The sequence below is a fragment of the Dysidea avara genome, chromosome 10 (genome assembly GCF_963678975.1).
Source record: "Dysidea avara chromosome 10, odDysAvar1.4, whole genome shotgun sequence".
NCBI classification, from domain to species: domain Eukaryota; kingdom Metazoa; phylum Porifera; class Demospongiae; order Dictyoceratida; family Dysideidae; genus Dysidea; species Dysidea avara.
Genome location: NC_089281.1, coordinates 19,609,286 through 19,622,304, shown reverse-complemented (window position 1 = coordinate 19,622,304; position 13,019 = coordinate 19,609,286). Strand labels below are relative to the sequence as shown.

Below are 13,019 nucleotides of genomic sequence, written 5' to 3'. Positions count from 1 at the left end.
GATGCATGGTACATACATAGTATACATCAGGCTTGTTGTAATAACCCACCGAAAGTAATCAGTACAATTACAATTACTTTTTTAAGCCAATCTAATGATTACAATTACAATTACTATAGTATGTAAAATAATGATTAATAATTACAATTACTTTTCAATTACTACTGTACATTGCATGGGGTAGCGTGATCATAGAGTACTAGTAAGTGTCTATTTTTAGTCATAGAACAAACTGGATTAGTTTGCAATTAGCTATAGTTATAGCAATTTATGTCACACGTATTATCTTTTGTTTTGTCTGAGTGGAATTGTTTTCATGCTACTTACACAATTCTCAGCATTAATCTTAAGGTATATTAACTGTTCAAACTTTTTGGGTAATAGTCTACATCCATTTGGTCTGAGAACATTGCCACTATGACTGAATACACACACTTGGTGCAGATGTTGCTGAAACTCTCAGCATATTCTTTGCTATTGTACTTAAAATTGGGGTATTTATTTGCTTTTATCTTCCAAAATTTTACAGGGATTTCATCCTTTGTAAACTCTGTGTCATCTAGATACGTATAAATTCTTTTTCTACTATTGAACATTATGTACCCCATGGGTATTCCATACTGTACATAAAATGTTAAACTATGTGGTCAACAACTACATGTCTATAATTTCAATAATTTACTGTAGCTAATTGGGTAACATGTCATACACATGGGATTGTGTACATAGTCACTAGTCAAGTTATGGGATAGTACTTTATCTAGCTTAACTTTGATTCCTTGTACTTAATTACATAATGATTATTGACTAAACAGCTAATTACAATTACCATTACTTTTATGCTCAGTGAGCAATTACAATTACAATTACTTGAAAATTGCTAATCATTAGTAATTAATTACAATTACGATTACAATTACAACAAGCCTGGTATACATACATACATATATTTCTGCAGCTACTTATGATTTGAAATTTGACTGCATGATCATGCTTTATAAATTTAACTGTCAGTTTTGGTGTACCTAGCTTTTTACTTACTACGAACACCTTTAAACTTGTAGCAGGGATAATAATCACACTAGACTATAATTGGACCACAATATATAGTAGATGACAAAACTACACTAGAAGTGTGACGTCATTTTATTGTAATGCCATGGGATATTTTGTTGATTAAAGCATATGTCCTTTACACCCTGGAGATTGGAATCTGCTGATTTCTCTGTTCAGTGGCAGTAGGGATGGTGAGATTACTTTACTTCAATTTGATTAACAAAGAATTGGTAATACACAAAACAAACTGTAAGCTAAGAAGAGCTAGCCAAAGTTTGCCACATCATTTGAGTGGTGGGATTTGATTATGCACTGTCAAAGGAAAAATGGACTAATGGCTTCGTTGGTTACCCAGTTATATTTACAGACTGAATTTGACATTCGTACAATGAATGATTTGAGACTTACAGCTAGCCAACGTTTCAGTCGTTTGGATCTTTGTCACTGTTACTAATTTGTCTCCAAAACCACTTTTTGGCTCACAATAAAGACAAGATTATTACTGAAGCAAACAACATAAGATTCACAGTAGAACATGTTTCTCACCCAGTCAACACCAATTAATAAAATGGTACAGATAGTCTGAGCACAAAGTACAGCAAGTATATGGAGATTCCTATCCCAGGGATGGTAAAGAATCTTATAATTGAAGACACATACTACACACACTAAAAATAGTGTGTACATAATTATTAAGTGTGAAAATATATTCACATCAACACTTACGTAGTAGACCATAAGTGGTTGCTGACTTACTATGGATGAGGTGACCAGCTGAAAAGTGGTTGAAAATTCAACTGTTGGGCAACCAGACTATATAGATTATAAAACTCCTCGTATGGTAGGAAAAGTATACTTGTGGGTATGAATTTGTAAAATACACATACAGGCACATTTTGACATTTAGTGTGGCATTAGGGAAAGACAGTCACACGCAAAATTACCTGCCTTACTGGATTCACTTGCATGCCATGGGGGAACATGTTATAAAATGGTAGTCACACGTACACTTTAAGCTTTGTGTCCCAAGATGTAAGGCAACAAGTTACAAGGGTCGGATGGTTGTATATATTTACATACTATTGCTAGACCACAACTGCATGATTGCAGTTTAACTCTAGTTTAGCGTATAGGGTGCGCTGGTGCTAAAGTTGTTAGAAGAACTCCAATCATACCATATAGCCTAAATATTTCAAGGTTGAGCAATGTTGCTAAAAATAAAATTTTCGCAGATTTGCAAACACTCTCAAAATGTATTAAACTATATGGAGGTCTAAATATTTCAAGGCTAAAATTTTTGCTGATAACCCCCAAAACCGTGAAAATTTCCCCCCTCGAAATATTTAAGCCATACGGTAAGTTTTCAGTACAGGAACAAAAGCAGTTCCAGAAAGCAAAAGATAGTTAATGTGACCATCAAGTTATGTGACACCAAAGTCAATGTAAATGGCAATACAATTCTGTTGTACCCAACAGTTGCCAAGCACCAATGTTGGTCATCATAATATACCCAGGCAGTGCTAGGGTTCAACCCAGGTAGGACATCAGCAATATATTTGATAGTAGACAAATGCACACAGTTTCCCATACCTCAGTTATCTGATAGTGGTAGTTCTGTTGCTTGCTTCTAACTCGGCTTATCAGACTTCACAGACGACTCAAATATCGATTCTAATTATAACGCTCAGTAATATGCATGTAATTATTTTTATAGGTGCTTATGGACTCAACATGGGTGAACAAAACAATAGCCTGCCATATGGCAGCACGACACCTGCGCAATTTATAAATTGTTGCGCATTTTATGAATTCACAAAATGCGCAGCGCAATTTATAAACTGCGCAAATTCACAGATTGCGCCTAACACCACATTGGACTTTTTTAGAAATTTTGTTGACTGCAGTGTATCACGTGAATACATCCGTTACTAGGGTTGGCAATGAAAAAAATCGACCCTCTTTGGATTAACTTGTAACTCAGGGAATGGAGCCTACCAATGGTCTAGTTTTAAATGGTGGGTTCGGTAGCGACCAAATGCCTTCCGTTTGGGATATAACCCTTTCGTAAATTTTGACGGATTTCGGCTCATTTTCATAAAAATGGGCAGGAACATCTAGAATGTTGTCCATTGCTATTTTAGGTTATTTGGTGAGGTGCTCTATAAAATACACTTGGTTAAAAGGTGATTCGCCGTACTTCAATTTTCGCTAAAACAGCGCTTGACGGATCTGCAATGAAAAATAAAACAACTGAAACTCACTTAACGAAATCCAAGGGGTTTACTAACTCCTAGGCACCTTTTTGGACCTGATTAAGTGGAGATTTACAGTGTTTACATGCCAACGCAAACTGACGCCCTCCTCAAGCTATGATTTAGGAACTCGCAGCATCTGTTTCACCAAGAATACGCATCCGTTTTCTATAGCATAGTGACCACAATGCAATGCACCATTCATGGAAACATTGAAGCGCTTTAAACAGCTTCGCTGATGCTGTTGCCCATTTTTATTTAAAAACCTGAAAAATCGCGAAACTTTAAAATGCGCGCTACAGGCACAGCAAGGGGGATCATAGTCTCGCGGCGCCCGACCCTAAAAAGTGGGTCTGGTGAAACTGTGTACAAAAAATTTGAGCTCTGGAATGTTTATTGGATGACGTTTTACCTGTTACGTAAGTGCACTGTTTACGTCACAACATCCATTAGATCCGCTTACAGCATCACCAAATTAATAGCGCTACTTTATTTATTCAACACCCAACAGAATCGTATGGCTGTTTTCTCAATAAGTTTAAGCGGCAGAGTCACCGGATGTAATTAACCGTAAGCCGCGAATCTTTTGAAATGTACGCATTACATAATCAATTTGAAATGAAGCGATTTGATTGGAGCTTCCAACATTCCGGCAGCGCCAAACTTTTTGTACACAGTTTCGCCAGACCCACTTTTAGGGTCGGGCGCCGCGAGACTAGGGGGATCACCGTATTGTTACCCTACAGTTTTGATGTAGAATTGGGTAGGATTGATCACCCAGAGTTGGAGGAGAAACTATAGATGTTGATTTTTCATTGCCAACCCTACCGTTACACCTTACGTATAATTCCGTCTTTGCACATAGTAGTTTAAGCGCTCTTTGGCGTTTCTGGTTTATTGATTAGCTAGTGTTTAGACTATATAGTACATGCATGATGAATGGTTACCTTGTGTGTAAGGACGCGTCTCTCAGTTTACTTTGCGGGAAAGATGGAAGCACCGAAAAATTTCTTGATGAAGTACGTGTAGTTACTCATCACTGCTTACAACGTGGTCACAACTGTGATTTCTTTCTTTAGGTGATAAACAGTTACTTGTGCTTGTTACGTATTACGGTGAGTTAAACTCGTTGTAATTTAGTTTTAATAACTACTTTATGTTCTCTACAGATGGAGGTGTTTAGTACGCATTTCATTGCTAAAATTAAGAATGATGGAGTTGAATCGGTTGACAGATGGTATCAGAAGGTATGGCAAGGAAAATTACACAATAATGTACTCTCAAAGTGTCTGGACTACTTGACATACTGTGTTATAGACTCACATCAGCGTTGAAACCGGGTCGGGTCATCCGGGTCACATTTTCTCCGGGTCATCCGGGTCTGACCCGGTTTACAATTTATCCGGGTCTGACCCGGATTGGATCACGTGAGAAACGAAATTGTTCGTTTGACGATGTGGAAACTTATAAACGCTATCGCGTAGCTCTTTGTGAGCCACGCCCACTTATCGCATTACCAACATACGCTCAACTACGTCCATTTGTTAGTAAGTGCAGTATGCAGCACGAAACTGAGGGTATCTATGGTGAGGGGTAGCTATTGTCAGTAGGTGAAGACCTTTTTTTTTTTTTTTTTTGGTCTTCAACCTACAGCTAGGCTGAAGTTGCAATATTTACTCAACACGAATCGAACGCTCAAAATGTAGACTCGTTTGCTCGCTCGAGACTAGCCGAAACACGTCTCGGCTTTAATTAATCCGGGTCACATCCGGGTCAAATCCGGCTCTGTGGGTCATCCGGGTCAGCAGTAGTGACCCGGTTTCAACGTTGACTCACATACTGTAGGCCACTCATATTTCACACCTCTAGCCACATACACAGGGGAAATAAATTATAACAAGCTTTCACCACACATGCACAAAGTTGGTTTGTGTACGTAAACTGTAGTAAGTACAGTGACTTTCTTGAAATAACAAGTTTAGCTGCACAAATTTCTAAACATAACTAGTTGATAGGCACCTTAATAAACGAGGCTTATCATGCAGCATGAGTTGTTAGCTATATATGGCTATGATAATAAAATCAGCTGTCCTTGAGGTATAGGATGTCCCCATGGGCTACCAAGTTCTGGATCCACTGTTTATAACCACCCTTGTAAATAACTATTACCCATGCCCAATGTTATAGTTAAAGCACCGTCATGCATGTTTGCAGAAAATACAGCATGAGAAGGCATGTTGAGAGGCTAATGCACCTATCAATGTTATCCCCCACCTACCCCCTCCCAGGCATAGTGGGGGAAATGGTGGGGATTTGACTTTTTGTAAAATCAAATTCTCCACCCATGGGGGAATGACTAGTAGTAAAATCTCCATGTAGTATGGCTGTAAGGTACTTTAGGAAACAGGTCAATTCCTTTAGCTTGCAAGTTAAAACAAATGCCTAGCAATTAAATTGAGTATCCAAACCATCAGACTAACAGTTGATGTAATCTATTTCTAGTTGTAGAACAAACTGATATGATTATTTAGGTTATTTTTAGTAATTTAATATGCTATAGTTAAAGCACCGCCGTGCGTGTGCATGAAAAATACAGTATGAGGGGAGCGTGTTGAGAGGCTAATACAGCACAAGGCAAAGTCAAGTGCTGTATTTGCCTTGAGACACCTCCTGAATGCTGTATTTTTCGTACACACATGCATAGACGGTGCTTTAAGTGTTATATTGTACTTCCTGGTTTGGAGAGATTTTCTCTAGTACTCATACTACTGCAATTTTTGGTGATCAGGATATCAGTAAGTGTTTAACTAATCTATTTCTAGTCATAGAATGAACTAAAGGATTAGTTTGGCTAGTTTTAGTGATTTACAAGTTCACGCACATGATCAATCGTGCTGTCTTAGTGGAGTCATGTTTAAAAAGCTTCGTGATCAGATGATCAGTAAGTGTTTATACAATCTATTCCTAGCCATAGAACAACTAGCCATAGAACAAATTTGTAAGATTAGTTTGGCTGGTTTTAGCAATTTACAGTGTGTTGTTTACAAAACATTCCTTAAATGAATTCTCTGCATAACTGTACTGTATTTGCCCAAGTGTGCTGTATTTGCCCAATTAAGTGCATAACTGTACTGTATTTGCCCAATTAGCTGCATAACTGTTCTGTATGACTCATACAGTACAGTTATGCAGTTAATAAGTAGTGTATGGACAATACAATGCACAGCATAGCTTTGATCCTCCCACGCAAAGTACAATATGTGTTGGTATAGTACAGTGCAGTTAGTAGTATAGTACAGTTATGTAGTTAATTGGTACTGTACAAGGGCAGATTTAGGAGGGGTGCTTGGGGCGTTGAAGCACCCCCCTCCAAAATTTTACAATGAGTAAGCAAGGAAGCTTCTAGAAACTGTAGTACAGGTGCAGTTGCATTTTATACACATGTATGGGCAATGAAAGGATGAAAAGAGCAAGGGGAATAGCTAATCTTGTCCAAGAATTGCTAAAAGGGGTTCGAGTTAAAATTATACTTTTGGAGTAAGTCTTACCTTAGAAGTTGCTAAATCCGAAATACTCTAATAGAACAGTCAACTACTCTAATAGAACATCCAACATTAAAACTATAATTTTCAAGAAGTTGCCAGAGTGTAAGCTGAAATTAAACCTATTCTTCTAGACCTGTGCACTGCTACCTTCACCGTTGTACCAAACATCCTGCCATATACCAATCACTTCAGGTAAAAGATTTATACCTTTAATGTACTATAAATTGTATAAAGCATCATTAATTGAACCTCTATTCTGAAAATAACCTTTCCTGTCAAACAATTAAAGTTTTTTTAGGCTCTGCTACAAACTTGATTATTGGGTTGAAATGCTTCTCTTGTAAGTAAAACAGTATAGTCTTTATATAATAGTGAATTTCTTAGCTTTTATAAAGTTCACAAGGCTGCAACATCTGAGAACTGTTCGTTTTTGTTTCCCTTGCTTGATCAAATCCCATGCTACATTTGTATAAATCTAGCAGCTTTGGAGTTGCACTATCAAATCCCTTGAAGCTCAACTTTAAGCTTAAATGATACTGCAGCATTTATGTTGCCATGATCATTGTGTGCTAAAAATGGGTTAGTTGTGGCCAAAAACTAGTTGTATTTGTAGACTAGTTGTAAAACAATTATAATGATGGATAGATCCATCATTTTAAAAGTTAGATTGAAATAGCAACCTGCACTTCAGAACAGTGGCTACATATGAAGTAGATCCAATCCTATGTTTAAATATTCTCCTTATCAGTCCTTGACCTTACATTCAATTAACTATACACTCTTTATTTTCTTTGACAAGCCACTATTATACATTTTCTTAAAATCCAATAACAAGAAACAGTGTATAGTTCTGTTTTTAATTAAAATTACTTACAACTGAACTCAATCAAATTAAAATTACTTTCACCTGAACTATTTATCTTGTACCCAGATTTGGTTAAAAATAGCTTCTAGATTCAATCTTGTGATAGCCATTTTCCAAAAATTTCCAGGGGTCCGGGAGTATATATGCCACCAGATCTAGAGCCCGAGAATTATATACAACTGAGTGCACATGCACTCCATACACTGGTGAGTCAGTTTACTTGCCCTCTCCACTCCCACTTACCCTCTGTACTGTTTGGACGGCTAGTGTAGTTTGAGCCATGAGACTGTAAATTATGCTATACTTCAAAACACTAAATTTGATCATGTGCAGCTGATACCCATATGTTTCCATTACTAGTTCTTTAAGATGTTAGTCTAAGATTGAATTTTAGCTACATGGCTGCACCCTCTAGTTATATTGACAAGCCGTAGGGGAATAATAGTATCACATAAACAAAGTGACATCATTTTTCACTCATAATTACTACCAAATTCAATCTCAATAGGCCAAATTTGCAAAACTTTTCCTGTGGGGGCATGCCCCCACAGGAAAAGCATGTTGAGTGTGCTTGTGCATGCTGAGTGTGCTTCTCACACTAGTTGTATCAACTATCTTGCTTAAATGTCCATGTTAGCATCCCCCCCTTCTGAAATCCTAGATCCGCCCCTGCTGTATGGAAATGCAGTACACGGTTGCACTTAGATTATACCCACAAAAATAAGATCAGAAAAAGCATTTTGTATTCTTATTTTCCAATGCTTATATATCACATGACTGGTCTGATTGCAGAGCCGTACAAAGCAATCTTGTCTGCCCAGTTTATAGTACTATAAAGTCTGGTTGTCAAGTATACATGTATGTTAAACAAACGCATACATGTTTTTCTATTTAATTAAAGTTGTCTGATAGGCACATACAAATGTATACTGATCAACTTTACCAAATAGGCACTGGAAGGTGAACACTGAATCTGTAGCCTATATGAGCTCCAGCATAAGGCGCAGCTAAGAAATGCAAGGAATGAATTTCAACTGGTACATACAATTTCCAGTACTATAAAACTTTGCGTGGGTGAGGTCAAAGGAAAAAGTCTGTACTTTAAATTCATAAAGTACACTTTAGGACAAACAGTGCTTTATTGCCCAAAGAGTGCTTTATTGTAGGATCAAAAGACCCTTTGAGGTGCAGCAAAGCATGCACTCTTTGTGGGCAATAAAGAACAGTTGCCCACATGCTCTAGTGCAGGCTAATAGCCTGCACCTTTCATGCCAATACAACTAATCATCCATGCCAGTGCAGGCTGATAACCTGCGCCATGCTGAGTGGTCAATCACCCCAGCCAACACAAGTGCTATCACTGGATTGCTTTTATAAACATATCTACATACTTTGATGATGGATGGGGGCAGGTATATTGCTTAATGTAAATGGAAAAGTCTGTATATATCATGGAAATACTTCACCATCTGTCACAATGGAATTGATTGTGGGTTGTGACCAAAACCTGCCAAAATACATGATGAATATCTACCATGCCAAACTATGGTGAACTATACATGAGTTATTTTGTTGAACTAGTTTGTGCATATTCAGGCTGATAACAATTTGTGCAATGTATGTTAATTATGAGTCCTAGTGTATGGCTACAAGCTACTAGTAGAAAAGTCCATAAATCATTTAAAGCATTGCCATGCTTTTGCTATATGAAAAATAAAGCACAAGGCATGTGCCTCGTGTTTCATTTTTCATTTAACATTTGTAGCAATGCTTAACATATACATAGTGTGCCTTTCACTATGCTTACAAAGTGAAATGGTCTTCTGCAATATGGAACTCATGCTCCACACAGACTATTTAAACTTCGAAAATTGGTACACATGCATGGTAATTGCAAATCATACCACCCCAAGGTAGTGAAACTATTTATACTCACAATGAGGTTTTTCTATTACGCACATGAGATTAACAAATAATGTGGTGTAATAACTTGACAACCAGTTAATGTCACATTTGACAACTGAAATATTTATGACCAAACTTAAGTCTTCCTAATAATTAATCAGCTTTACAGTGGTTACAAGTGATAGTCAGTACCTCGAATTACAACAAGAAAAAATCTAACAGGTGCCAAACTGTCTTAATGGGTAGTACAATGAATTGTGCATTATTTCATGTGTAACATTATGACTGGTTGTCCAAAATTGGGTCACATATACTAGTTAAAGCACCACCATGAGTGCAATATGGAAAAAAATAGCACAAGGGCATGGGCAAGCGACTAGTACAGTACAATGAGTGTTGTATAATTTAAACCACTTGCTTAGCTGTATATATGATTTATTGGTCTGACAACTTCCACTAGCTGACATGGTATGACTGTGTAAATGAATTCAGATTATAATGTTTACAAGACAAGTTAATTAGAGCAATTTAAGTTTATAATGTACAGTCATCCTGAAATATGCACATGGGCCTTATAGTGATGTGTAATTATCAGGTACACTGTAAAACACAAGTGCATCTTAATTGTTGAACTATAGTAATATATATCAGTTAAAATCTATGACATATAGTTTTCAGTTTTGGACAGTTCTTTCTTTTAACAGGCAGACATTTTTAGTATGCAGTACTTACTAGTTCCAGTTCATGACTATGGATTACATTGGGCACTTCTGGTGAACTATGCATGTGTATGTAAATTATTAATTGCTTTGAAATTTTAGGTCGTAAGTTTAAAAGAGTGCAAAATGATGTATTATGATTCACAAAAAGGAAATGATGGATTAATATATTGTGAATTGCTAAAGTATGTGACCTATATATACTTATACAAATCTAGATCTGTTTCACATACTCTATGGTATTGTGTTCATAGAGATTATCTATCAAGGCAAAGTATTCTGCGCCGAAAAGAGGTTATAGATTGGACAACATGGAACATTATAACTGTGATGGTATGTGCTGTATACAAATTTTCTTATATTTTCTTATATACTAATGGCAAAGTATACTGATATGTTTTGATCTGTTACAATGCATGTGCTCAACTGTGAACAGCAAATTATAAACATATACCTAACCTCATGAGCACTATGCAGATTTTTATATAATTGCATAGTTGATGGTATAATTATATTCAAATCATAAATTTATAGACACTCATAGTAGGATTCAAGTATAGGCTGCGAAAATAGGACATGTGGGCACATGATTTTTGCCTATTTTTTCAAACGTTTATCACACATAACTTTCTGTACCATTATGCTGTGGCAATGCAATATTCAGCTCTTAGTAAGTATTTAATATAATAGGCTTTATGATGCAAGTTACAGAATGCAGATATTCTGTTCCGGTACCGCGATACGTATTACCTGCTGTGTGATGGGGTGTATTTTGTGCCCGCATGCCCTATTTTCGTAGGCCTGGTCACATACTGATGAGGTCTAGCTGAGGTTTTTTTAATGAAATCACCAATTGTTTTTTTAAAATCCTCATACTACAAGTTTCCAGCTGTTATCAAGATTCACGGTAGTGAGTCGCGAGGCCAAGAAGCACAAAGCGCGCACCCACAAATTGCCACAATAATAAACACGCGACCACTACTGTGAGTCATTTACATGAGGGATCGATTATGCAATCTTTTTAAATCCGCATGGCGAAATCTCAGGCATACTAAAAGATTCCACCTCGAAACCAGGGGCATGTAACCTTTGTATAATGAGTAACTACCACACAAAAAGGCAGGCGAATTGTTGGAGTAGGTTGTTCCATTGCCCACCCATTTACCATACGTTAATTAAATTATTTATTCAAATGTGCATCATTCTTTTTTTCATTTTCTTCATCACATCCCATTGAAGCGATTTTCTTTCAACCATGAAGTCGTATTGTAAAAAGGCTGCGGCTATCAGGGGCTTCTTACACAATGTATCTGTACATTTAATTTCGCTAAAAGTCGTTTGTTAGTTTATGAGATCGCTTTTGTGCTCTTTGAAGGTTTAAACTTGCCGCCATGACGTCGAGCTGTGAGGCGCCCACCTCAATTCCCAAACCCAAACAGTGTGGAAGTGGGCAAGGTCATTAGCCATAGCGAGCTGGCTGATTTGATAGACACTGTGCTGTCAACTCTTGGTTTAATTGTGAGCAGTCATTGATTTGTTTTAATTTCGCCATGGTAGCTATGCCTCCACTGACTCGTCAGCGTGACTCCAGCCCATGCAGGGCCGTACATAGCTATAGCCAGCTGTTTCATACCCGCTGTAGTGATATAGTTGAAGTAATTTACTGCTACATTACCAGTGCACGTCTCTAATCCTGCCCCAGCCCTTCATGCCTGTGAAACTTCAGTGTTGACTTAAAAAGCCAGCATCAGCGCATTACGTTTCAGTCACAGCACTTCGTAGACCCACCCACAATTATAGAAACTCTTTAATGATAGCATGATATATTGTAATAGCAAACATTTACATTATGATGATCCCATAAATTTTTTTTAAAAAATGACTATAATAGCACAAGAAGCCAGATACAATAGTGTTTGGCTATGAAGTACCACCAAGAGTTCATAACATAGTAGTGGGGTCTTGGTACCACATATTATTTTTCTTCACCATTTGCATGATTTGTCCATTGACCATAAACTCACCCGCCAACAGTCACAACATCAGTATCCACCCTGCATATACAGAAAGGGATACAGTATGGTAAGGCACAGCTAGCTAACTAAAAACATGTAATCATGCATAGTCAGACTAACATGTCAACAAACATTTACTTCCACTATTATGATTATTGTTAAAGTGAGCATCCAACATAGTCATTCCCAAGATGTATTCAGCATACTGCAGCAATTGATGACCAATTTGGAGTATATTACTTGACTTCTTTTGTGGTTCTCATCTACATTGTTGACATAACAATTTTTGTTGCTAGGAGACATATAAACTAGGAGGGACTAATGTTTATAGCATAATGGTAAACAAGTTACAACAGCAAAGGAAATTTTAATAAACTAGCAGTGATTGGATAGTTGATAGATAAAGGTAGAAGACAATTTGTAGTTTTTCCAGTCCTGATTGTTTGAGGATAAGGCCACTCCAAATAAATTCTCTGTTTCCCATCCACCGCCCGCATCTAGTTACTGCCAGCTCTAAATATTCCATTATTCCGTATTCTTCCATTATTTTCCGGTTATTCTTGCATACTGATAGGCTCAGTAAAAGCCATCTTGAAACAGTGTCAGCTCACGTGTCAACAGTGCCATCAAGACTTCACGTTTGTGTTGTTTTTGCAACTTAC

General features: G+C 37.2%; 1 protein-coding gene across 1 annotated transcript; it reads left to right on the top strand.

Moving 5' to 3' along the window:
* The first annotated feature begins 4,190 nt into the window (after nucleotides 1–4,190).
* LOC136236829 (sentrin-specific protease 1-like) lies at nucleotides 4,191–10,915 on the top strand. Its single transcript, XM_066027061.1, has 7 exons — nucleotides 4,191–4,327; nucleotides 4,388–4,423; nucleotides 4,478–4,555; nucleotides 10,328–10,396; nucleotides 10,445–10,527; nucleotides 10,597–10,675; nucleotides 10,877–10,915. Exons 1-7 carry the CDS (start codon nucleotides 4,241–4,243, stop codon nucleotides 10,913–10,915), a joined length of 471 nt encoding a protein of 156 aa, XP_065883133.1. The 5' UTR covers nucleotides 4,191–4,240.
* Nucleotides 10,916–13,019: the final 2,104 nt, after the last annotated feature.